The sequence below is a fragment of the Eurosta solidaginis genome, chromosome 3 (genome assembly GCF_040869045.1).
Source record: "Eurosta solidaginis isolate ZX-2024a chromosome 3, ASM4086904v1, whole genome shotgun sequence".
Taxonomy (NCBI): Eukaryota; Metazoa; Arthropoda; class Insecta; order Diptera; family Tephritidae; genus Eurosta; species Eurosta solidaginis.
Window position 1 is genome coordinate 199,350,942 of NC_090321.1, and position 20,687 is coordinate 199,371,628.

The following is a 20,687-nucleotide window of genomic DNA, read 5'->3' on the forward strand; positions in this document are numbered from 1 at the left end:
GAGTCACACCTGGTCCACCTTTATGGCGATATCTCGAAAAGGGGTCCACCTATAGAACTAAGCCCCACGCTCTTTTAAAACAATCATTAACACCTTTCATTTGATACCGATATCATACAAACAAATTCTAAAGTCACCCCTGGTCCACCTTTATGGCGATATCTCGAAAAGGCGAACGCCTATAGAACGAAGGCCCACTCCCTTTTAAAAATACGCATTAACACCTTTCATTTGATACCCATATCGTACAAACAAAGTCTAGAGTCACCCCTGGTCCACCTTTATTGCGATACCTCGAAAATGCGTCCACCTATAGAACTAAGGCCCACTCCCTCTTAAAATACTCATTAACTCCTTTCGTTTGATACCCATATTGCACAAACGAATTCTAGAGTCACCCCTGGCCCACCTTTATGGCGATATCTCGAAACGGCGTCCACCTATAGAACTAAGGCCCACTCCCTTTTAAAATGCTCATTAATACCTTTCATTTGATACCCATATCGTACAAACGCATTCTAGAGTCAACCCTGATCCACCTTTATGGCTATATCCCTAAATGGAGTCCACCTATAGAACTATGGCCCAATCCCTCATAAAATACTCTTTAATGCCTTTCATTTGATACACATGTCAAACACATTCAAGGGTTTCCCTCGGTTCATTTTTGTACATGGTTATTTTCCCTTATGTTGTCACCATAGCTCTCAACTGAGTATGTAATGTTCGGTTACACCCGAACTTAACCTTCCTTACTTGTTTCGTATTTGGTATAGAATTATGGCATTTTTTTTCGTTTTTCGTAATTTTCGATATCGAAAAAGTAGGCGTGGTCATAGTCCGATTGCGGCCATTTTTTATACCAATACAAAGTGAGTTCAGATAAGTACGTGAACTGAGTTTAATAAAGATATATCGATTTTTGCTCAAGTTATCGTGTTAACGGCCGAGCGGAAGGACAGACGGTTGACTGTATATAAAAATAGGGCGTGGCTTCAACCGATTTCGCCCTTTTTCACAGAAATAAGTTATCGTCCCAGAATCTAAGCCTCTACCAAATTTCACAAGGATTGGTAAATTTTTGTTCGACTTATGGCATTAAAAGTATCATAGACAAATGAAATGAAAAAGGGCGGAGCCATGCCCATTTTGAAATTTTCTTTTATTTTTGCATTTTGTTGCACCATATCATTACTGGAGTTGAATGTTGACATAATTTACTTATATACTGTAAAGATATTAAATTTTTTGTTAAAATTTTTAAAAGTGGGCGTGGTCGTTCTCCGATTTTGCTAATTTTTATTAAGCATACATATAGTAATAGGAGTAACGTTTCTGCCAAATTTCATCCTGATATCTTCAACAATTGCCAAATTACAGCTAGCAAAATTTTTAAATTACCTTCTTTTAAAAGTGGGCGGTGCCACGCCCATTGTGCAAAATTTTACTAATTTTCTATTCTGCGTCATAAGTTCAACTCACCTACCAAGTTTCATCGCTTTATTCGTCTTTAATAATGAATTATCGCACTTTTTCGGTTTTTCGAAATTTTCGATATCGAAAAAGTGGGCGGGGTTATAGTCCCATATTGTTCATTTTAAATAGCGATCTGAGATGAGTGCTCAGGAACCTACGTACCAAATTTCATCAAGATACCTCAAAATTTACTCAAGTTATCGTGTTAACGGACGGGCGGACATGGCTCAATCAACTTTCTTTCGATCCTGATGATTTTGATATATGGAAGTCTATATCTATCTCGATTCCTTTATACCTGTACAACCAACCGTTATCCAATCTGTGAGCTCTGCTCAACTGAGTATAAAAATTTCCCAAACGAAATTCGAGGAAATTTTTAAGGAACTGTTTTTTTTTTTTGTTTGGAAAAACAGCAAACAAGTAATAAAATATAAACATTGAGAATGGAAATGTTTGTACTAAGCATCACGGGCGAATAAAAAATAAAAAGAAATGTAAGGCGCGACAATCTCCGAAGAGATCTAAGGCCGAGCTTCTCTTCCAATTTGCGTCGTGCTCCTCTTGATTTTCCCTACAAATTGGCCAGACGGGACCTGCATGTTTATGCCGACTCCGAACGGCATCTGCAAAGCAGATGAGTTTTCACTGAGAGCTTTACATGGCAGAAATACACCCGGAGCGCTTGCCAAACACTGCCGAGGGGTGGCCCCGCTTAGAAAAGCGGGCGAATAGGGTAAGGAAATTTTGAAACCTTTAAAAGTTTTCTCTATTAAACAACCTTAAATCTTCCTAACTCAAATTTGTTGTTTTTTACTAAAAATTTGGAAACAATATTGAAAAATTTTCAATTAAATTTTAGACGATTTCCATTTATGAATTTCTGTATTGTATACTGAATTAATTAGTTACCTTTTTTAATTACTAAATTTTTTTGATACAAATTAAAGTCAATCCTAAAACAATAATTATGATATAACTATGGGTTATAGCCTTTCTGGTAATGTAAACAATTATAAAAAAATATTATTTGTCTTACCTCCGGGCTTCAGTCATACATTACTGTCCAGTCTCAACCAACACGCAGCGGTCTTTGGCGTTCACACATGAGTGCAATGCATTGCAGCAAAAATGGGATGACACGCCTCATTAGTGGCCAACTAAAACCAGTCAATCGTCAAAGCGCAAATAACAAAAAGTAATATTACAACCAGATTGTAGTTGTATGTTTATGTTTTGCTGTTATTATTGCCACTTTTTCTATTAAAAATAATAAAATGCAACAAATTTAAAGAGAAGAAGAAAAATAAAGCTGGTTGTTGTTGCACATTCCTTTCTTACCTTGCCACTATTTCAATTTCATGAGCGTTTCTCTATATTGCACTCTCGTCTCATTGGAATATGATTGTGCGTGTATTCGGGTACATGCATACAAATAAATTTCAGATTATAGCGTGATTACATTTCTTATTTACTATCTAGGTAATTTATTTTTTGTTTAAACTTCAAGATGCCTTTCAAGTTGCTGGTGGGCTGGTTAAGCTGTTGTTGTCCCCATAATGCCACTCAATGTAAACACGCATATACAATAAATGTGCTTGCATATATTTTACTAGTGTTCATTAATTGTCTTGTTGATTTTTTGAGGATCACCGAACCAAAAAAATTTCGCCATGTTTTTTCCTTATCAACATATATGGTGTTCATTCATGCGCGGTTCCAGGGGGACGGAGGGGGGGCTATATTTTGTATTGTATAGTTTCTTATCACAATACGGATTTTTACAAATTTTTAATTTTTCTTCCTTTTTTACGTTCTAAGGGGGGGGGGGGGGGAATTTTTTTTAAATATATATAGTGATAACGTAAAAAAGCAAGAAAAATTAAAAATTTGTAAAAATCCGTATTGTGATAAGAAACTTTTATGTAGATTAGTATTATATATTTCATTACAGTCAATACAAAATACAGTCCTCCCCTGGAACCGCGCATGGTTCATTCGAAAATCAACGTAAAAATTATAAGAACTCAGGGATATTCTGAAACTTTTCGAAAAAGAATTTACAAATTTGTAGGAAGTTTTTAAACCACGTGAAAGCTGCACTTCGTTAAGCTAGAACTAATTATGATAGCAAAATCTATATTTAGTTTTTTGATAAACAACTTTGAAATAATTTTAAAAAATGTTGAAAACTTTTTTGAATCCAATTTTTAAACCACTTGAAAATTTTACTTCATTACAAAATAAGTATTTATATGCTTTCTAAATTTAATTTGGGGTTTTTCATTTAAAATATGAAAATAATTTTGAAAAATGTTCGGCTACTGAGTTTAATTTACTGGTTTTTGAATAAAAAGTTAAAACAACTTTGTTTTTAACTATACTGAAAAAAAAAATATTTCAAAAATTCATGGAAACTTTTAAGCCACTTTTAAGTTGCACTTTGTTAGACAAGAACTAACTTTTTTGAAAAATAAAAATAAAATAAATAAATCTGCAGTTCAAAGAAATTTTAAAGCAAGCCTCTATTTGTCCGCACATTAAAGGACTTTAAATGGTCTCTTAACTTAAGTTTGCGGTTTCTAAAGCGAGCAACGGGACATTCATTTTGTTGGGTAGCTAAAAGCATCTGCTTTTGCACTGGTATGAATGTTGGAGATTCGAGTTCAATGCCCAGCTCCCGAAAAGCTAGCTGATGAAGAAGTGAAATTCAGACACAAGTCCTAGTAACCATCGCCATTTGTAAAGTCTACAATCTTTCTCTAATATCAATAACAAAAACCATTGTATAAAGCAATATGAGCAAAGCTCGTTAATTAAATACATAAAAAAAATGTTTTAAGCTCTTACGAAATTTTTGAAAAAAATGTTTATAGATTTTTAAACCACTTTAAAGTTTTAAAGTCGCACTATACCTAGTTAGAACTAAATATGTTTTTTTATTCAACACTTGGAAAATACTTTTGAAAAATTTTCGAACTCTTAAAAAATACGATTTCTGTGCGAAAATTGTACTGTACGCTAATAATTTTATATGCTCTTACGCTTTTACGGTAACACACTTCAACGAATTCACGGCAATACGACAAATCGTCTTTATACGAATACTCTTTTAACATAGTTTGCTCTTACATATATGTGTGTTTTTGGTGATGTAGTGATGTAAAAGATATAATCTGAATGACACAAGGACCAACAATAATTCAAAAGGGGCTAACGTATGAAGTGCCTTTACGTTACACCAAACGGCCTGTTAAGTAAACGCTGTCAAAACATGGTATAAAATCTTCTAACTTCAATGGAGCGGTTTAAAAGAAATAAACTTCACATTTTTTTGATTTGACTTTTAGTTTAAGTTGCGGCGGCCACAGTGGTGTGATGGTAGCGTGCTCCGCCTACCACACCGTATGCTCTGGGTTCACACCCCGGGCAAAGCAACATCAAAATTTTAGAAATAAGGTTTTTCAATTAGAAGAAAATTTATCTACGCGGGATCGCCCCTCGGTAGTGTTTGGCAAGCGTTCCGGCTGTATTTCTGCCATGAAAAGCTCTCAGTGAAAACTCATCTGCCTTGCAGATGCCGTTCGGAGTCGGCATAAAACATGTAGGTCCCGTTCGGTCAATTCGTAGGGAAATCAAGAGGAGCACGACGCAAATTGGAAGAGACGCTCGGCCTTAGATCTCTTCGGAGGTTATCGCGCCTTACATTTATTTATTTTTTATTTTATTAGTTTAAGTTTTAAACATAAAATCTAGGGGTCGCTCTCGAAAAAACTTTATAAATAACGGTCACCCTAATGAAGTATTTGAAAACATGTTTGCATTTTAAAAAATGTACTGCATGCGCGCCGAAGATCTTCTTCGTATGCTTGTGGAGCAAGTTTTCCTAACAAACGGCGCTTTATTTCAATTATAGGCAAGACGCACTGCTGATAAATCTTGTAATTTAGAAAAAAAAAAGGATCAGAAAGATGGCCACTACTCCTTAACTAACTGTATACATATATATTTAACGCACTTGCTAATCTGTAAATGCCATCTTCTATGTACGTAAAACTTGAAATCCTTTGCCAATAAAATTCTAAAATAATTTATTATTAATTTATTTTACGCGTCATATGCGTGTTCTTACTTATTTTTCGCAAAAATCATTAATTTTGGCCTCGACGTTAGCTGAAACTATGCCGGGCTTATGATTGATGTAAATTTTGTCTTGGTGTATGATACTTTATAGCGATGTTGCACCAAATTCCTTACTGAGTGTAAAATTATTAGGTGAGTGTTCTGTTTGAGTTTAGACGATTGCGATGTATGTATGTTTGTATATGACCAACCCTGGTACTGCTCACCCCGTATTCGAAGCGTCGATGTTCTTTATCAGTTCTTTCGCATCATTTCTCGATTAGATATGTCTCTTAATGAACTTTTTATAACTTCTTCTCTTTATCAAACAGTTCTTGGAGTATATGCCTTTTAGATTAGCAATACAGGCGAACGCAGCCTTTGGCTGCAAATCATACAAAACGCACATTCCACTTTATTCCCTTCTAGGTCATCGACAGAGGCTAAATTGGCACTGAGTTGTTATCATCAATGAAATAAAAGAGAAACCCTTGTGCCAGTATATGGACTGGGTATTTAATTCGCTATTCGTAAATCTGCGTTGATCAGTCAATCTATTGGGTGTGGGAGTAAAATTAGATATTAGCTTTTCATTCAATTCAGTGGACGTATACTTTACTGATTTTAAGTGCTTGAGCATGCTTGACAGCTTAAAAATCTACCTGCATATTGCTAACTACAAAGGCGTTGCCAATCACTTGTTCGCGCAAATAAACAAAATTTACATAAATGCAGTTTATAAAGCTTTTCATTTGACTGCCGTGAAAATCTCTCCAAGAAGCACTCAACTCAAGGTATAATTAACCTTTCGACATCAACGATAAATAGCTGGCTGGAATTCAAGTGTACAATTTACATACGATATACCAAAACTTGTTTATTTAATTTTTATTATTTGCAACATTAGGCTGTCAACCAAAAAAATTTTTTTTTTTAGTTTATCATAAAATTAGACTTTGACCTGGAACTCTCTCCTCGATTAGAAAATAAAATTACTTGTGATAGTTTTTAGGCTCGTTTGAATAAGAAAAAAATTAAGTTGTGCTGGGGGGTTGGGAAGGGCTTATGATTTCTACATGGCGCCGATATGATCCTGAAAATAATTCAGTACGGATATTTTGTATGGTCACTAACTGATCTCGAAATTGCCCCGAAACTATCTCGACAACAATCTCGAAATAATACAGAGACAGTCCCAAAATAAATCCACAATAGCACCGAAATAATACCAAAACCATGCCAAATTAGCCCCGAAATGAATACGAAAAAGCTCCAAATCCCGAAATAATATGGAAATATTTTGGCATCACCCTTAGATAGTCTCAATATCATCCCGAAATTATCCGGAATCAACATCGAAACATCGCTGAAAGGATCCTAAAAAAAGCCCTAAATGATCACTGAAAAACTAAGAGATTATCGGAAGATAGTCCTTAAACGGATCGATAACTGTCTTAAATGACCAATAAATGTTTCCGAAGACAGTAACGAAATGATTTGGGGATGGGCCTGCCATGTTCACACAAGAAAGAGTTTCGAAATAGTTCCGAAAAAATAGCGAAGTTGTGAAAAATCACGATATAATACTGAAATGATCCCGGAATAACCTGAAAATAGTTCTGGAATGACCCCAAAATTCAGAAAGGAGACCGTAAATAGTTTCAAAAAAATTATGAATAAGATCTGAAATAATCTAGAAATAGGCGCGAAATGATCGAGGAAAGTTATCACCAAAATATTCAAGTACATCATCGAATCCAAGATTGTCCTGAAATTGTTTCAATACAATCCAGAAAAGGTTATGAAACAATGTCGACATACTCCTAAAAATATTGAGAAAACAATCCCGGACCAGTAATAAAAATTCCTGGAAATAACCGCGAAGTAGTGCCGATAAGATTGCGAAATAAGTCCGAAAAGTGTGGACATGATCACAAACACAATATCAAAACTATCCAAAAGCTCTTCTCGAAATCGCTCCTCGATGTATGAATCCGGAAATCATTCTGAAATCGAAGCAAATTAGTCCCGTTATGATCCATAACATATTCCCAAAAAAAATCGGAAGCTATCCCGAAATAGCTCTGAAACGATCCAAGAGGCGTCCGAAATTACGCGACACAATGCAGATAAAGTTCTGAAATGATAAGTAGATAGTCGCAAGATCATCATAAATTGGTTCGGCAAACAGCTCGAAATGGTATCAAACCTATTCGCAGATAGTCCCGAAAAAGTATCGCACATTTGCATAAATACTCCCGGAGCTGTCAGAGGATAGTCCCAAAATTATTCCGAAGTTCTCCCAAACAGCCTCTAAAAAAACAGCAGTTATCCTGAGTTAGATCCGAACTGACTTAGAAATAACCCAAAAAAAAAGTTCCGAATTTGTGAAAATGTTTATTCTATAGTAGATATAATCCCGAAAATAGTTCCTGAATTATCTCGAAATTCGCCCGAAAACAATGGTCTCCACCGCGACCCCGAAGTAAGCTAGAAATAATATATAAATAATTCAGAAAAGATTCCGGTATGATCCCAAAATTGCTTCGGAAATATTCAAGAAAAACAAAAGGTTCGAAATGATATAGAGATCATCCGGAAAGGTTCCGGAAGTGTTCCGATATGACACAGTAAACTATTTTCCTTGGGTTCTGGGAGCCCGCCATTTTTTTTTTTTTTAATATATAGCCAGTTGATGCAAAATAGGTAAAAAGCAGCGGTCCTCAGTGAGGTGTGGAGCTTCTCTTTTTGAAAAAGTATAGCTAATGGATACTATTGGACATTGGAGTGTTAAGTTTCACAAAAATCTATTCAGCTCTTCTATCGTGATTGAGCAGCAATGGCATTTGGCAGTTTTAATATTAATTGAACGAGCCCTTTTCGCTTTACCATTCCCCCGAAAATGAAATATTGCAGATCGTTACTCGAAGTCATATGGGCAGTATTTGGTTAATAAAGCCGTAGAAATGCTAACCGAAGGTTTCAGGATGCGGCAATACTTTTTCGGATGAATTAATCCGGTGCGCTTCGGTACTAAGTTGCGCCCTCTGGTTGCAGTCCGATTATCACGGCAACGATTTGCTTTACCCCTCGAACTTTCGTGTGTATATATTTTGGTCCCGTCTTATGACAGACATGCCTAATAGCGAAAATTTTACAAGCCCCCGGGGAAATGCAATGCACTTCGTCATTACGAAAAAAAATTCTATAAAAAACACCCTAATTCAACTCATAATCTTTGACTATCTGGTAGAGTTGAAATTCAATATTGACTTTCTATATTTTTCTTTGCAGATGGGCGCCGAATTGCGCAAACAATAAATGTACAGCAAACCCGACAACGAGTCGATAAAGAGTTGATGATCCAAAAAAGTAAGAAAAGGATTTTCGTGCATTAGCATTTTAAATTGACGTTGCCCTGAAAGTTTGCTGAAAACTCGAGGTAAAAGAAAGAAATTAACAAAGAAATACAAACTAGAAATTATTTGACTACCGACAAAATGCCAGGCTGCAACCCAACGAGCTGAAGATGGATAATAATTGATTGAGCACTTACCATATACTTAAAGCAGGGGCGTTTCTAGGTACATGTGGCAAGTAAAAAAAAAAATAATTATAAAAAAATTGTTCAAAAAAGCTGACTGTTGTGGTTAGCGATCAATCATACCAAAAGAGGCGGCAAAGAACTCGTTGTGACCCAAAGCCACTTAAAAAAATAAAAATGCAAAAAAGAACATTGCACATGCGCATCTGCAAGTAAATAATGTGCGTGAAGCATGCACATGGGGCAGGGCAACAAAACAGAATTCAAGCCAGATAACAGCAACGATCAGAAAAGCAACAACTAAACTTTGAAATTTTCCGGGAAACATAGCTTGACTTTTTTCCATTACGAACGCAGATTTTGCATAACTTTGAATTTGCCAAAGCAGAAAAGGCAGTTCAAGCAAAGGAAGCGAGTAAACTAAGGAATTCAGCAAGCAATCAAACTGCTTACCCGTTTTGTGTCGCATGCGTTTGTACGCAATGTTGCTGGCAACATGTTGTATGGGCAATTTGTAGCAACACTGTTGCTCTATAGCAGCATATGCCAATTATGTAGTTATGGTACACCAATAACACGTGCAATAACACCAGCAACTACAACTGCCACTAAACGTGACATACATGCTGTTGCGCCACACTTCATTGACGATAATATACCAGCAACAATTCCGGCTGCAGCAGCTTTGGCTACAATGCGTGTCGGTGAAGCAATTGGTGCTACATCATTGGCAGCCGCTGCAGGTGCCGCAGCCGCTATGGTCAATGGCGAGGTTGATGATGTTTATACAACAACAGCAAGTGCAAATATAACAGTTGCTGCTACTGCTGGTGGTGGTGATGACGCAATTGCAATTGATCGTGGTGCTGATGATGTTGATAATCTTGATGGCGGCATTTTGGTTGGCATTAATGACGGCGGTGTGCTTGGTAGTAGCAGCGTTGAAATGGTCAACAATCGTAAACTTAATCACAGCGATGCGTTTGGTGTTAGTGGTGGTGCAGGTGTTGATGCTGCTTCTGCTGGTGTTGTTGCCGATGTTAGTGCTGCGACAACTGTTGCTGCCTCTCCAACGCAAGCTCACATACCGCACCATATCAACGGCGAATTACTCAGCAGTAGCGCCAATTTACTGCTGGAACCCGCTGGCAGCATTGTTAATTTGACGCGTCAACATGATGGCGATGTTTTTCGTACAACTGGTGAGTAAATTCAAATATTTGTTGTACACCTTTTTTAGCTCTAACAATTTATTTACTTTTCTCTCTTGTTTTGTTAATGCAAAATTTATTCTAAAGATCAATTGCCTTGAAAGGAAATTCATTTTTCGGCTAGAGGTTTTTTATTGCTTTGGTTACATAAACTTGGATTTCATTGGCGGAATAAAAAGTCCAGGGTACTGAATACTGCACAAAGCTGGAAAAATGATGGCAGAAGATAAGTCCTTATACTGACACAAGACTACTTTCAGGACCTAATATTTTGCTCTTTTTCAGTTTACATGTCACTGTTTCGTAAAGCTCTTATTGCCTTTTTTTTTCAAATCTTTTTCTGCGAGCCGTGGCTGTTGCGTGGTTTCTGTTCTCACTTGTTTACACGTCCCAAAATATCACTTGTTAGCCACAGTAACTCAATTTAAGTCATGATATCAGAGCGAAAATGTAACTCCAAATTTATTAGATAAAATTTAAACCCATATCATATTCCGATCGACATTAAGTCGTGGCGTTGCTTCCCCTTTAGTATGTGGCTTTTCTTATTTTACGGTTGTGCTCCGAGTTTTGATGTCGTTGATCGCCTGCCACCACACCATTGGATCAAAAGGGCGTTTTATATATTTCCTCTATCATTGTCTATATAGGTGGCCGCCATGGTGTAATGGTAGCGTGCTCCGCCATCCACACCGAAGATCCTGGGTTCACGCCTCGGGAAAAGCAAATCAAAATTTTAGAAACAAGTTTTTTCAATTAGAAGACAATTTTTCTCAGCGGGTTCGCCCCTCGGCAGTGTTTGGCAAGCACTCCGAGTGTATTTCTGCCATGAAAAGCTCTCAGTGAAATCTCATCTGCCTTGCAGATACCGTTCGGAGTCGGTATAAAATAAAATACGTCTTGTCCCACCAATTTGTAGGAAAAACTAAACGAGTACGACGCAAATTGGAATAGAAGCTCGGCCTAAAATGTCTTCGGAGGTTATCGCGCCTTACATATTTAAACAGGTAAAGCAGTTGTCTGCTGTTGAGTCCCGTTAGTTGGAGCAAACATACATGAAAGTGGGTTTACTGAGTCCATAATTTATCTGAGCTTTATAGCATTTAGCGCGATGAAAATAATTTCAGAGTTAAAATTGATGTTTAGCTAAAAGCAGGTTTAGGATGTAGTGATGCTGTAACATGATATCCAAGGCTGTGTTGACTTATGGAAGTTGGATTTTCGGATCGTTATCATAGAAGACCATTCAGAATATTAAGGAGCACTGCAAGGAACCCTGTAAAACAATGCTGTGTTAATACTTCAACTACTATAGACAGATGAATCTCAGTAAACTGTTACAGTTTTACATTGCCAGAAGATTCCATCACCGGAGCGTACCGAATTCATATCCGGCAATGGATTGCCCGTATATGTAGCACTTCAATTAACTCCGTAGAAAGTCTCTATAGTAAACTTTTCCTTGCTTTTCTACTGCCTGAAATATAGTGTGGATGCATCTTATTGGTATCGATTTCTTCAAATTCGATACTTAGACACCAGCTCCTACTTTTCCATCATCCAATTTTGATTCATGCGTGAACCAGATTTCAGAGTTAAGGTAATTTTATAGATTCCCTGTTTTCCAAAGAGTTCTGTCCAAAATGAATCCTTTAATGTTCTGAGCATAGGGCCTTTGCATCACCGGGTTGCAGTATGGTATTGAAGTAATCAATTAAGTAAGATCATTCTGCGAGTAGGTAGGTAGGTTGAACTGGCCGGTCCATGAGGACCTCACAGAGAATGATTGAGTCCGTAGTGTTGCCAGAAGTTTGTTTTAATGACCAGACTGAAAAACCCTATCAAAAACCAGGACCTATGTTATAAAATAACTCCGTCCTCTTGGCAAATACTAGAAGCTTCCTAGGACTTAAGCCACTTGCTGCTTCTAGATCTGACAGCTGTATCACTCCTAATAGTTGGAGTCTTAGCCTGGCAAGTGCAGGGCACGAGCACAGAACGTGCTCGATCGTTTCCTCCTCCAACCCGCACTTCCTACATCTGCTATCACTGACCAAGCCTAGTTTAAAGGCATGTGACGCCAGAAGGCAGTGTCCAGTCAGAATACCCGTCATGAGTCTACAGTCCTCTCTTTTTAATGATAGGAGCAACTGTGTTAGTCTAAGGTTGTAAGACCTACACATAATATTCGACACTTTACAGCCCCGCGCTTGAACCCACGCCTTTCCCGCTTGGTCGATCATGTGCACCTCTCGCCTTCGCTTAATCTCCAATCTCAATCTAATTGGGACATCTACGGAGCAAGCTTCAAGGGATGCGCCCTTTTTAGCTAGTTCATCCGCTTTTTCATTCCCATCTATTCCCATATGCCCTGGGACCCAATATAGATGTATGCTTCTCCCTGTCCCGATTCTCTCCAGATACTGCTTACACTCTAACACGCATTTAGATGCTGTGCTATGCGAAATTATTGCCTTAATTGCTGCTTGACTGTCAATATAAAAGTTAACACGGTTGCAGCTTAAGCTATTCTCTTCCAGGGTTTCTACTGCTTTGGTTACGGCTAATATTTCTGCTTGGAAAACGCTACAGTAATCCGGCAGCCTGTAGGATCTGCTTATTTCCGGATCAGCGCAGTATACCGCAGACCCTACTCCTTCCACTACTTTGGAACCATCAGTGTACACATGTATCGCCTCGTCCGCCATTTGCGCACCCTTGCGCTACCGTCCACCTCTATTGTGGCCTTAAGATCTCCCTCGAAGCGCAGATAGGGAATCCATGTAGTCTGTTCGTCTTGTGACTGATGACGCTATACTACTATGGCCATATGGTCGGCGCTCAAGCTGCCCCGAAGCACCGAGCCTGGTTGCGGTCGTTAACGCTTTGTTCTTTGCTACCAGGTCTACAGGTGGGATGTGCAAAATGGCATACAGTGCAGCCGTCGGGGTTGTTTTCAGGGCTCCCGTAATGCTAAGCAATGATAGTCTGCATACCCCCTCTAATTTTTTGAGGTATGTTGTTTTTTGTGTAGCTTTCCACCAAACAGGAACTCCATAGTAGAGAATAGGACTTACAATCGCTGTAAAAACCCAATGAGAAAGAGAGGGCGATAGGCCCCACGTACACCCCAGCATTCTTTTACATGCGTAGAGTGCCGTTGAGGCCTTCTTGACCCTCTCCTCCACATTGAGCTTCCATGACAGCTTACCGTCTAGGATGATTCCTAAATATTTTGTGCAAGGTTTCTCCTGTAAGGTCACCCCTCCTAACTTAGGCCTGGTCCAATTTGGGACCTTGTACCTCTTTGTAAACAAGACCATATCCGTCTTCTCCGCATTGACTTTCAACCCGACATTAGATGCCCAGGTATGAATATCGCGAAGCGCCCGATCCATCAAAGAACTAATCGTTGGAAGGCACTTTCCACTTATGACAATTGCAACGTCATCTGCGTAAGCCGTAAGTTTTACGGGTCCCTCATCGAATTGCCTGAGCAGTTGGTTGATGACCAACGTCCACAGCAGAGGTGATAGCACCCCTCCCTGCGGCGTGCCCCTGTCCACTGATTTCGTGGCCTCGTACAATCCCCATTGTGATGTAATTTTTCTGCAATTTAACATGCAGCTGATCCATCTGCTTAAGGCAGGATGTACTTTAATGTAATTAAGACCATCCATAATCGCCCATTTTGCAACATTATTGAAAGCCCCGGCAATGTCCAAGAAGACTCCTAGAGCATACTCCTTATATTCCAGGGATTTCTCTATGCTTATTACCACCCTATGCAATGCGGTGTCTACCGACTTGCCTTTGGTGTACGCATGCTGTGTTGTGGAGAGCAGCTTTTCATCCACGCTGGACTTTATGTACACATCTATCAGCCTCTCAAAGGTTTTGAGCAGAAATGATGTTAAGCTAATGGGTCTATAGTCTTTGGAATACATGTGACCGATCTTCCCCGCCTTTGGTAGAAAAGCTATACGAGCAGTTCTCCAAGAGTGCGGTACATGATTCAGTCGTATGCACCCATCGAATATTATTTTAAGCCATTCCACGACCGCCCTACTTGAGACTTGTAGCATCGCCGGGAATATACCATCTGGGCCCGGCGATTTAAACTTAGAAAACGTCTTCACTGCCCACTCGATCTTGGTATCGGTCACCAAGCCCGGCACTACTAGCTCCGTGATCGGAGTGTGAGTGATGTCTGCTGGCTCCTCTAAACCGTCTCCCGATGGGAAATGTGTATCGAGAAGCACCACAAGGGATTCCTCACTATTACGTGACCATTCCCCGTTCTCTTTCTTTATTAGTCCCTGGATTATGTTTCCCTTTGCTAGGACTTTTTTCAACCGTGCTGCTTCGCTGGAGCACTCTATGTCCGTACAGAAACCCTTCCATGAGCCTCTCTTCGCCCTGGTAATTTCATGCTTGTAGATCCTCAGTAGATCCCTGTACTCGTCCCGACACGCTTCGCTTTCCGCGGTCTTTGCGAGCTTAAACATTTCTTTAACCTGTCTTCTTAGAAGACTCAGCTCATTGCTCCACCATGGCGGCTTTGCTTTTCCTCTGAATCTTCTTAGAGTGCAAGCTTTGTTATACGCAGTCACAAGCGTCCTTGTTAGGAATTCATTCGACTCCTCCAGTTCCTCTACATTAGCAACCTCTTTGGGTTGTCCCAGTTTTGTTTCTACATGTTTCTGGAATTTAGTCCAGTTCGTTGACCTATGGTTTCTAAAGGTTCCTCCCTTCTCTACCCTCTTTAGGGGGATGTTGAAGCTGATATACGTATGGTCGGAGAAGGATGGTCTATCAAGAACCATCCAATCATACCTTGATATATCACGCTCGGAGCTCAATGTAATATCCAGAACATTGCTGGATGTTGGACCAATGTATGTAGGGACATTTCCCTTGTTGACTATCTGCAAATTGGTTTGCAGGATGTAACAAACCAGAGATTCGCCTCTCTCGTTCGTATCTGTGGTGCGCATTTGAATATGCGCCTATGACCAACCGCCCTTTGCGCCCTTCCTCCTGTACTAGCCTTTTGCACACCATCGGTGGGACCTCCGCAGCATGGGCCATGTAGCAGGACGCCAGGATAAATGCCTGCTTATTCTTTTGCTCAACGGCCACCGCTGCGTGATCCTCAGTGGTATAATTAGGCAGCATATATGAATGCAGCTGTTTCCTTACCATTACTACAGCTCGCACCCGTCCTTCCGTTTGCGCGTAGTAAACGCCAAACCCGCGCGTGCTAAGTCCAGAAACCTTTCCTCCCGATGAGAGCCACGGCTCCTGGATCAGCGCCACGTCAAACGAACCCTCCTCAAGGGTTAGGGGGAGTTCGCTCTACGCCACTTTACTGTCTTGGAGGTTTATCTGTAGCACCATTGGGCTGTTTGTGTCCCTCTAGCACCTTCGTCTTGACGTCGTCGTCCTCCCCTTGCCCTTTTGGTTTAGAGTATTCGAGGCCCCCTACAGCCTCTCGTGACTGTTGTGCAGGGTGTTCCTCTGTGCGAGTCACAGCTCCATTTAGCGGTTGGTCCCCTTCTAGCACGTTCGTGGTGACGTCGGCCTCCACCTGTCTTTTTTCCCTTAGGATTTTGAGGTCCTTTTCGACTTCGCCCACCTCTAGCATGTTAGGGTTTTTATCCTCGGGACTTCTTTTCCTGAGTCTCATGTAAATTTTGCCAGTGCCAAAGGACATTTTACCAAGCTGCGTGTACAAAATATCCTCAGCCTGCTTGTTTATTTGGAAGATGCAGAACTGACCATCCTCGGTAGGCCGAGATACAGTAAGTACCTTCCAATCCTGTGTCGGTATGTTCGGATTCTGATTCTGCAGAAGTCGCAGTGTATCCTCCGACTTCATCACGCATGGTATAGATACCTTAACTTTTGGTACCGTGGGGATTTGCGCTTTATCCATCACCTCAAACCGCGCGTTCGTGCCTTGCCTTTGGAGGTTTGGAACCACTTGCTCCAGCCACTGCAAGCTCGCGATGTTGTCGCACGCTATCATCTTCACACCGTTATACAATCCCCCCGAATCAAAGGTTGGAAGGGGCTTACTTAGTTGTTCCCGCATCATCTTAAGCATTAAGCTAATAAGCTCCCTTTCCACAGATCTCCACCTTTCAGTAGTCATTTGTCCGAAAGGACTGCTACGATCAACCAGCGCTACAGTCAGTGACTGCTTTGCCACATCACTCATCTTCTCGGGAAAAGCAGGAGTCTTAGTGTTATCTCCCTTTGGCACCTCCGAGAAAGCCGGAGTCTTAGCGTTAACTCCCTTTAGCACCTCCGAGGAAGCCGGAGTCTTAGCGTTATCTCCCTTTGGCTTATCTCCTACTTCCTTAATTGGAACTTCCCTCTGACTCGCAGCTTTCGAGGTAGTTGCTACCTCGCTATTGGAGCCCATCTGTCTTACAGCTTTGGGCCTACTTGTCTTGTCTATGCGACTGCCCTGCCTCCCGGCTCTAGGACTGGGTCCTTTCTGCCTCTTGAAAGCAGGCTTGTCGCCTTCCGCCGAACGTTGCTTCTTCATTCTGCCATTCGACGCTTCTTCCTCCTCGTACCGGTTGCAGAACCGAGGGTTTCTCGCAACAAACCTTTTGAACTGCCTTCGACCTACTTCTACCGCTTAATGGGTCCATTCGAAGCGCTCGATCTCCACTTCTGTTGGGTCGACCACTGCTCCCAAGCGTTGAACAATTCTTAGTGCTGCACGGTACTGCGAGAGAGCTCTTTTACTTCCTCTGCTCCGTACCCTTCTCCACTCTTCTACTCCGTTTTCATTTGTGTGCTTCTCCAACTCGGAGTTCATTGAATCAGCACTACTCTCGCTCCCCGAGTCCGACGCATCGCTTAATTCGTATTTGTCGTCCTTGGATTGCGACTCAGTCCTCCTCTTTACATCGTCCTTATTACAGTCAGTTAATGAGTCGTTCATCTTGGTCGTACGACCACCTGCCCGACAAGGCGGGCTCAGCGGTCCAGCACTATATACGGGGAAAGAACCGTCCGCCACAGCAGCGCCCCTTGCTGTGGTAAGGCCATTAATACTTCCCGAGGTGGCCCGGTATCGGGAAGGCTCCGTTCGAATACAGCCGAATTCATCCCCTGGCTGCAAATCGTCCGATAGGCACGGTCCGCATAACACCCAGGATTAGGGGGTTGGCAGTCCTTGGTCACCGACATCCCGCCGCCCTCGTATGAGGCGAAACGGCGCAGATGTCAGTCCTAACCAGCTCCGCCTTATAGTCGGGCGCTATGGAGTTCGGCTAAGCCCTCACACCAACGACAAGGTGCCTACCCTAGTGAGGGATTCTGCGAGTAATTCTATGAATATTTTTTTTTTTTTTTTTACGTCTTGCTTCTAATTGTCTGCAGGCAACTGTATCTTCCTGTTTTTGTGCTAAATGTTGTGCCAATTAGACTGAACAACACCTAATTTCAACAACCCAAACAGGAATATCAACTGATTCTGAGTATCCTAGAAAAAATTACATACATATTGGCTGCAGATATAAAGTGCATATTTTGCTATAATTAAGTTTTTAAGCAGCTTCTACAAAATTACTATGTATGTATATATGTATTTCGGTCAAATATACGTGGATGGTTCGCAAACATGATGTGTGCCCTGATTTTGCATGATCAGTGATTAGTAGAGGAGAATAAAATGGAGGGAATACAAACTGTTTTCAAATTCGGATACTATTGGTCTATTAACTGAATGATGCGAATTTCCGTGATAAGTGGTACATGGTCCTGGGTCACTAGGATGTTTGAGAACAACCACCACCGTAATAAATAAAGTCAGCCTATACCAAAATTACAAAATTTTCATTGCATCGCACACTAAGCAAACACTTAAGCCAAATCCTTTCAATAAATACTGTCAACGCCATACGTGCCATAAACAACAAGCACATGTGAAATACTGCACTCTACTGCAGGCCTTTAAATATTTACAATAAAATTATTGTAGCTGCGCTTCAACCACAAAACCACTTAAGTATTTTCAAACATAATTTACATAAACAAATCGAAAAAAAATAGCCAACGTCGAAAAAGTGTTGGCTTGAATGGCATTGGTATTTGGTGTTTGGTGACAACGAGTGGCACGAGACACTAAGAACAATAAATTGCACAATAACAACAACATAGAAACTAGGAAGTCATAAACTATGTTACACGGTACATTCTAGTTACTGGCAATATAGTGCTTGTTGTTGATGTTGTTGTACGCTGTGTTGCATGGCAATGTGTCGCCTCTATGCATTTAAATTCCATTTTATAAAAAAAAAACAACAATTCACGTTTTTGTTGTTGTGTTGTTTATATTTTGGGTTAAAGCATGTGTGCTAAGTCAAAAATAAGGAGAAACAAAAAAAACTGTGAATAAGAAAAATTAATACAGTGTCAGTGCTAACAACATAAGCAACAAACAACAGCAACTGTCAGCCTACAACAATTTTAACGCGCTCAGCAACAAACAACGAAAAGCTTAGTAAACTTTGCAACTTAGCGGTAAATAAAAAAGCTGTAAAGCACTTGGTATTAACCTAGCAGCAACAACAACTAAAATAAAAATAAAAACAATAATAAAAGAATATAAATATGCAACACTGACAAAATGCTCTGTCATAAAACTTGTTCACCTACTTGAAAATATTTAAGCTTAGTAAACAAACAATCCAAGCTTGGCACAGTGATCGAATTGGCGATGCTAGCTGCATGAAATTATTAGGTGCCAAAGTAGATTAGATATCGAAAATTGGGTTTTTTATAACGCTGAGCATATTCAGAAACTTAAAAATATTGTTTTTTTAACTAAAAATCTATTTTGGACTTGGAAGACTTTTTCAAAACTCGGAAAAACTCAAAAGTTCAAAAAATATTTACAAAAATTTAAATATGTAAATATATGAAGAAAATTTGTTTTTTTTAATTAAAAAAATTAAAACTATTTTAAAGGCATTGAGCCCGATTCGGACCCATGATCTTACAAAAAACAGCAAAATTGTCAAAAACTAAAAATATTTTGTAATTTTTTTTCATAAAAAGGTATAGGCAGCTTCATAAAAAATCAATAACAGGGTGTCTGAAAAAAAATAAATAAATATCTCTACCTCATGCTTAGCCTTTCTTAGTTCATAAGTAGTTTTTTTGCGGTTCCCAAAAAATTAATTAATTAAAATATTGTTTTTAAGTCTGTTTTTTTTGTTAACAATTTATTTAATTCTTTCAGTTTCACACATCATAAGAACTGAACAAAATTCTTTGAAAAAATATTTTGTTTCAAAACCATTTTTTTTTTTTTTTCTTAAAAAAAGGATTTGAGCAAAGTCATGTCAGTACCTGAGAAATCAAATATTTTTCTTCATAACTTTTTTCTTTCAGATGTTATACATATGTATTTATTGCTTTTTTTTCAAAATTCCGAAATATGAAAATTAAGAATAAAAAAAAAATTGAGAAGTATCGTCTAGGAATTGTAAAAAATGTATTTAAAAAATAAAAATATATATTTATATTTGAGAATTTATAATAAGGAAGATATCAATTTTTGTTTTTTTTTTTCAGCAAAATTTTAAAAGCCAGTAATACAAATATAAGCTTAAAAAAATTTTATTTTACTCAAAAAGTGTTATAAACAAATATATATATTTTTCAAATAAAGTTTAATATATTCTAATCAGTGCCTGAGAAACCATAATTTTCTTGTGTTTTTTCTTCATAGTCTATTATATTCCATAATCGTGAGTTCAAGTCCCGGCCAAAGCAAAAAAAGAAAAAAATTCTAAGCGAGCTCGCTCCTCAGCAGTGATTTGGCAAGCACTCCGATATATATGTGTCAAAAAAAGCTTCTCAGTGAAAATTTATCTGCCTTTCAAATGCCCCTTTTAGGAGGGATATCATGCCTTGTATTGATTTTTATACTCAGTTGAGCAGAGCCCACAGAGTATATTAACATTGATTGGATAACGGTTGGTTGTACAGGTATAAAGGAATCGAGATAGATATAGACTTCAATATATCAAAATCATCAGTATCGAAAAAAAATTCGATTGAGCCATGTCCGTCCGTCCGTCCGCCCGTTAACACGATAACTTGAGTAAATTTTGAGGTATCTTGATGAAATTTGGTACGTAGGTTCCTGAGCACTCATCTCAGATAGCTATTTAAAATGAATGATATCGGACAATAACCACGCCCACTTTTTCGATATCGAAAATTTCGAAAAATCGAAAAAGTGCGATAATTCAGTACCAAATATGGATTAAGCGAGGAAACTTGGTAGGTGAGTTGAACTTATG

General features: G+C 39.2%; 1 protein-coding gene across 7 annotated transcripts in view; it reads left to right on the top strand.

Moving 5' to 3' along the window:
* The window catches only part of sha (shavenoid), a 224,125-nt gene that overhangs the window by 127,488 nt on the left and 75,950 nt on the right, over positions 1-20,687 (top strand). For all 7 annotated transcript variants that reach the window (XM_067774601.1, XM_067774602.1, XM_067774605.1 and 4 more), the window contains exon 5: positions 8,893-10,344. In XM_067774601.1, the coding sequence (XP_067630702.1) occupies positions 9,639-10,344 (706 nt within the window). In that variant the 5' untranslated portion in view covers positions 8,893-9,638. The remainder of the gene's footprint in view (positions 1-8,892; positions 10,345-20,687) is intronic.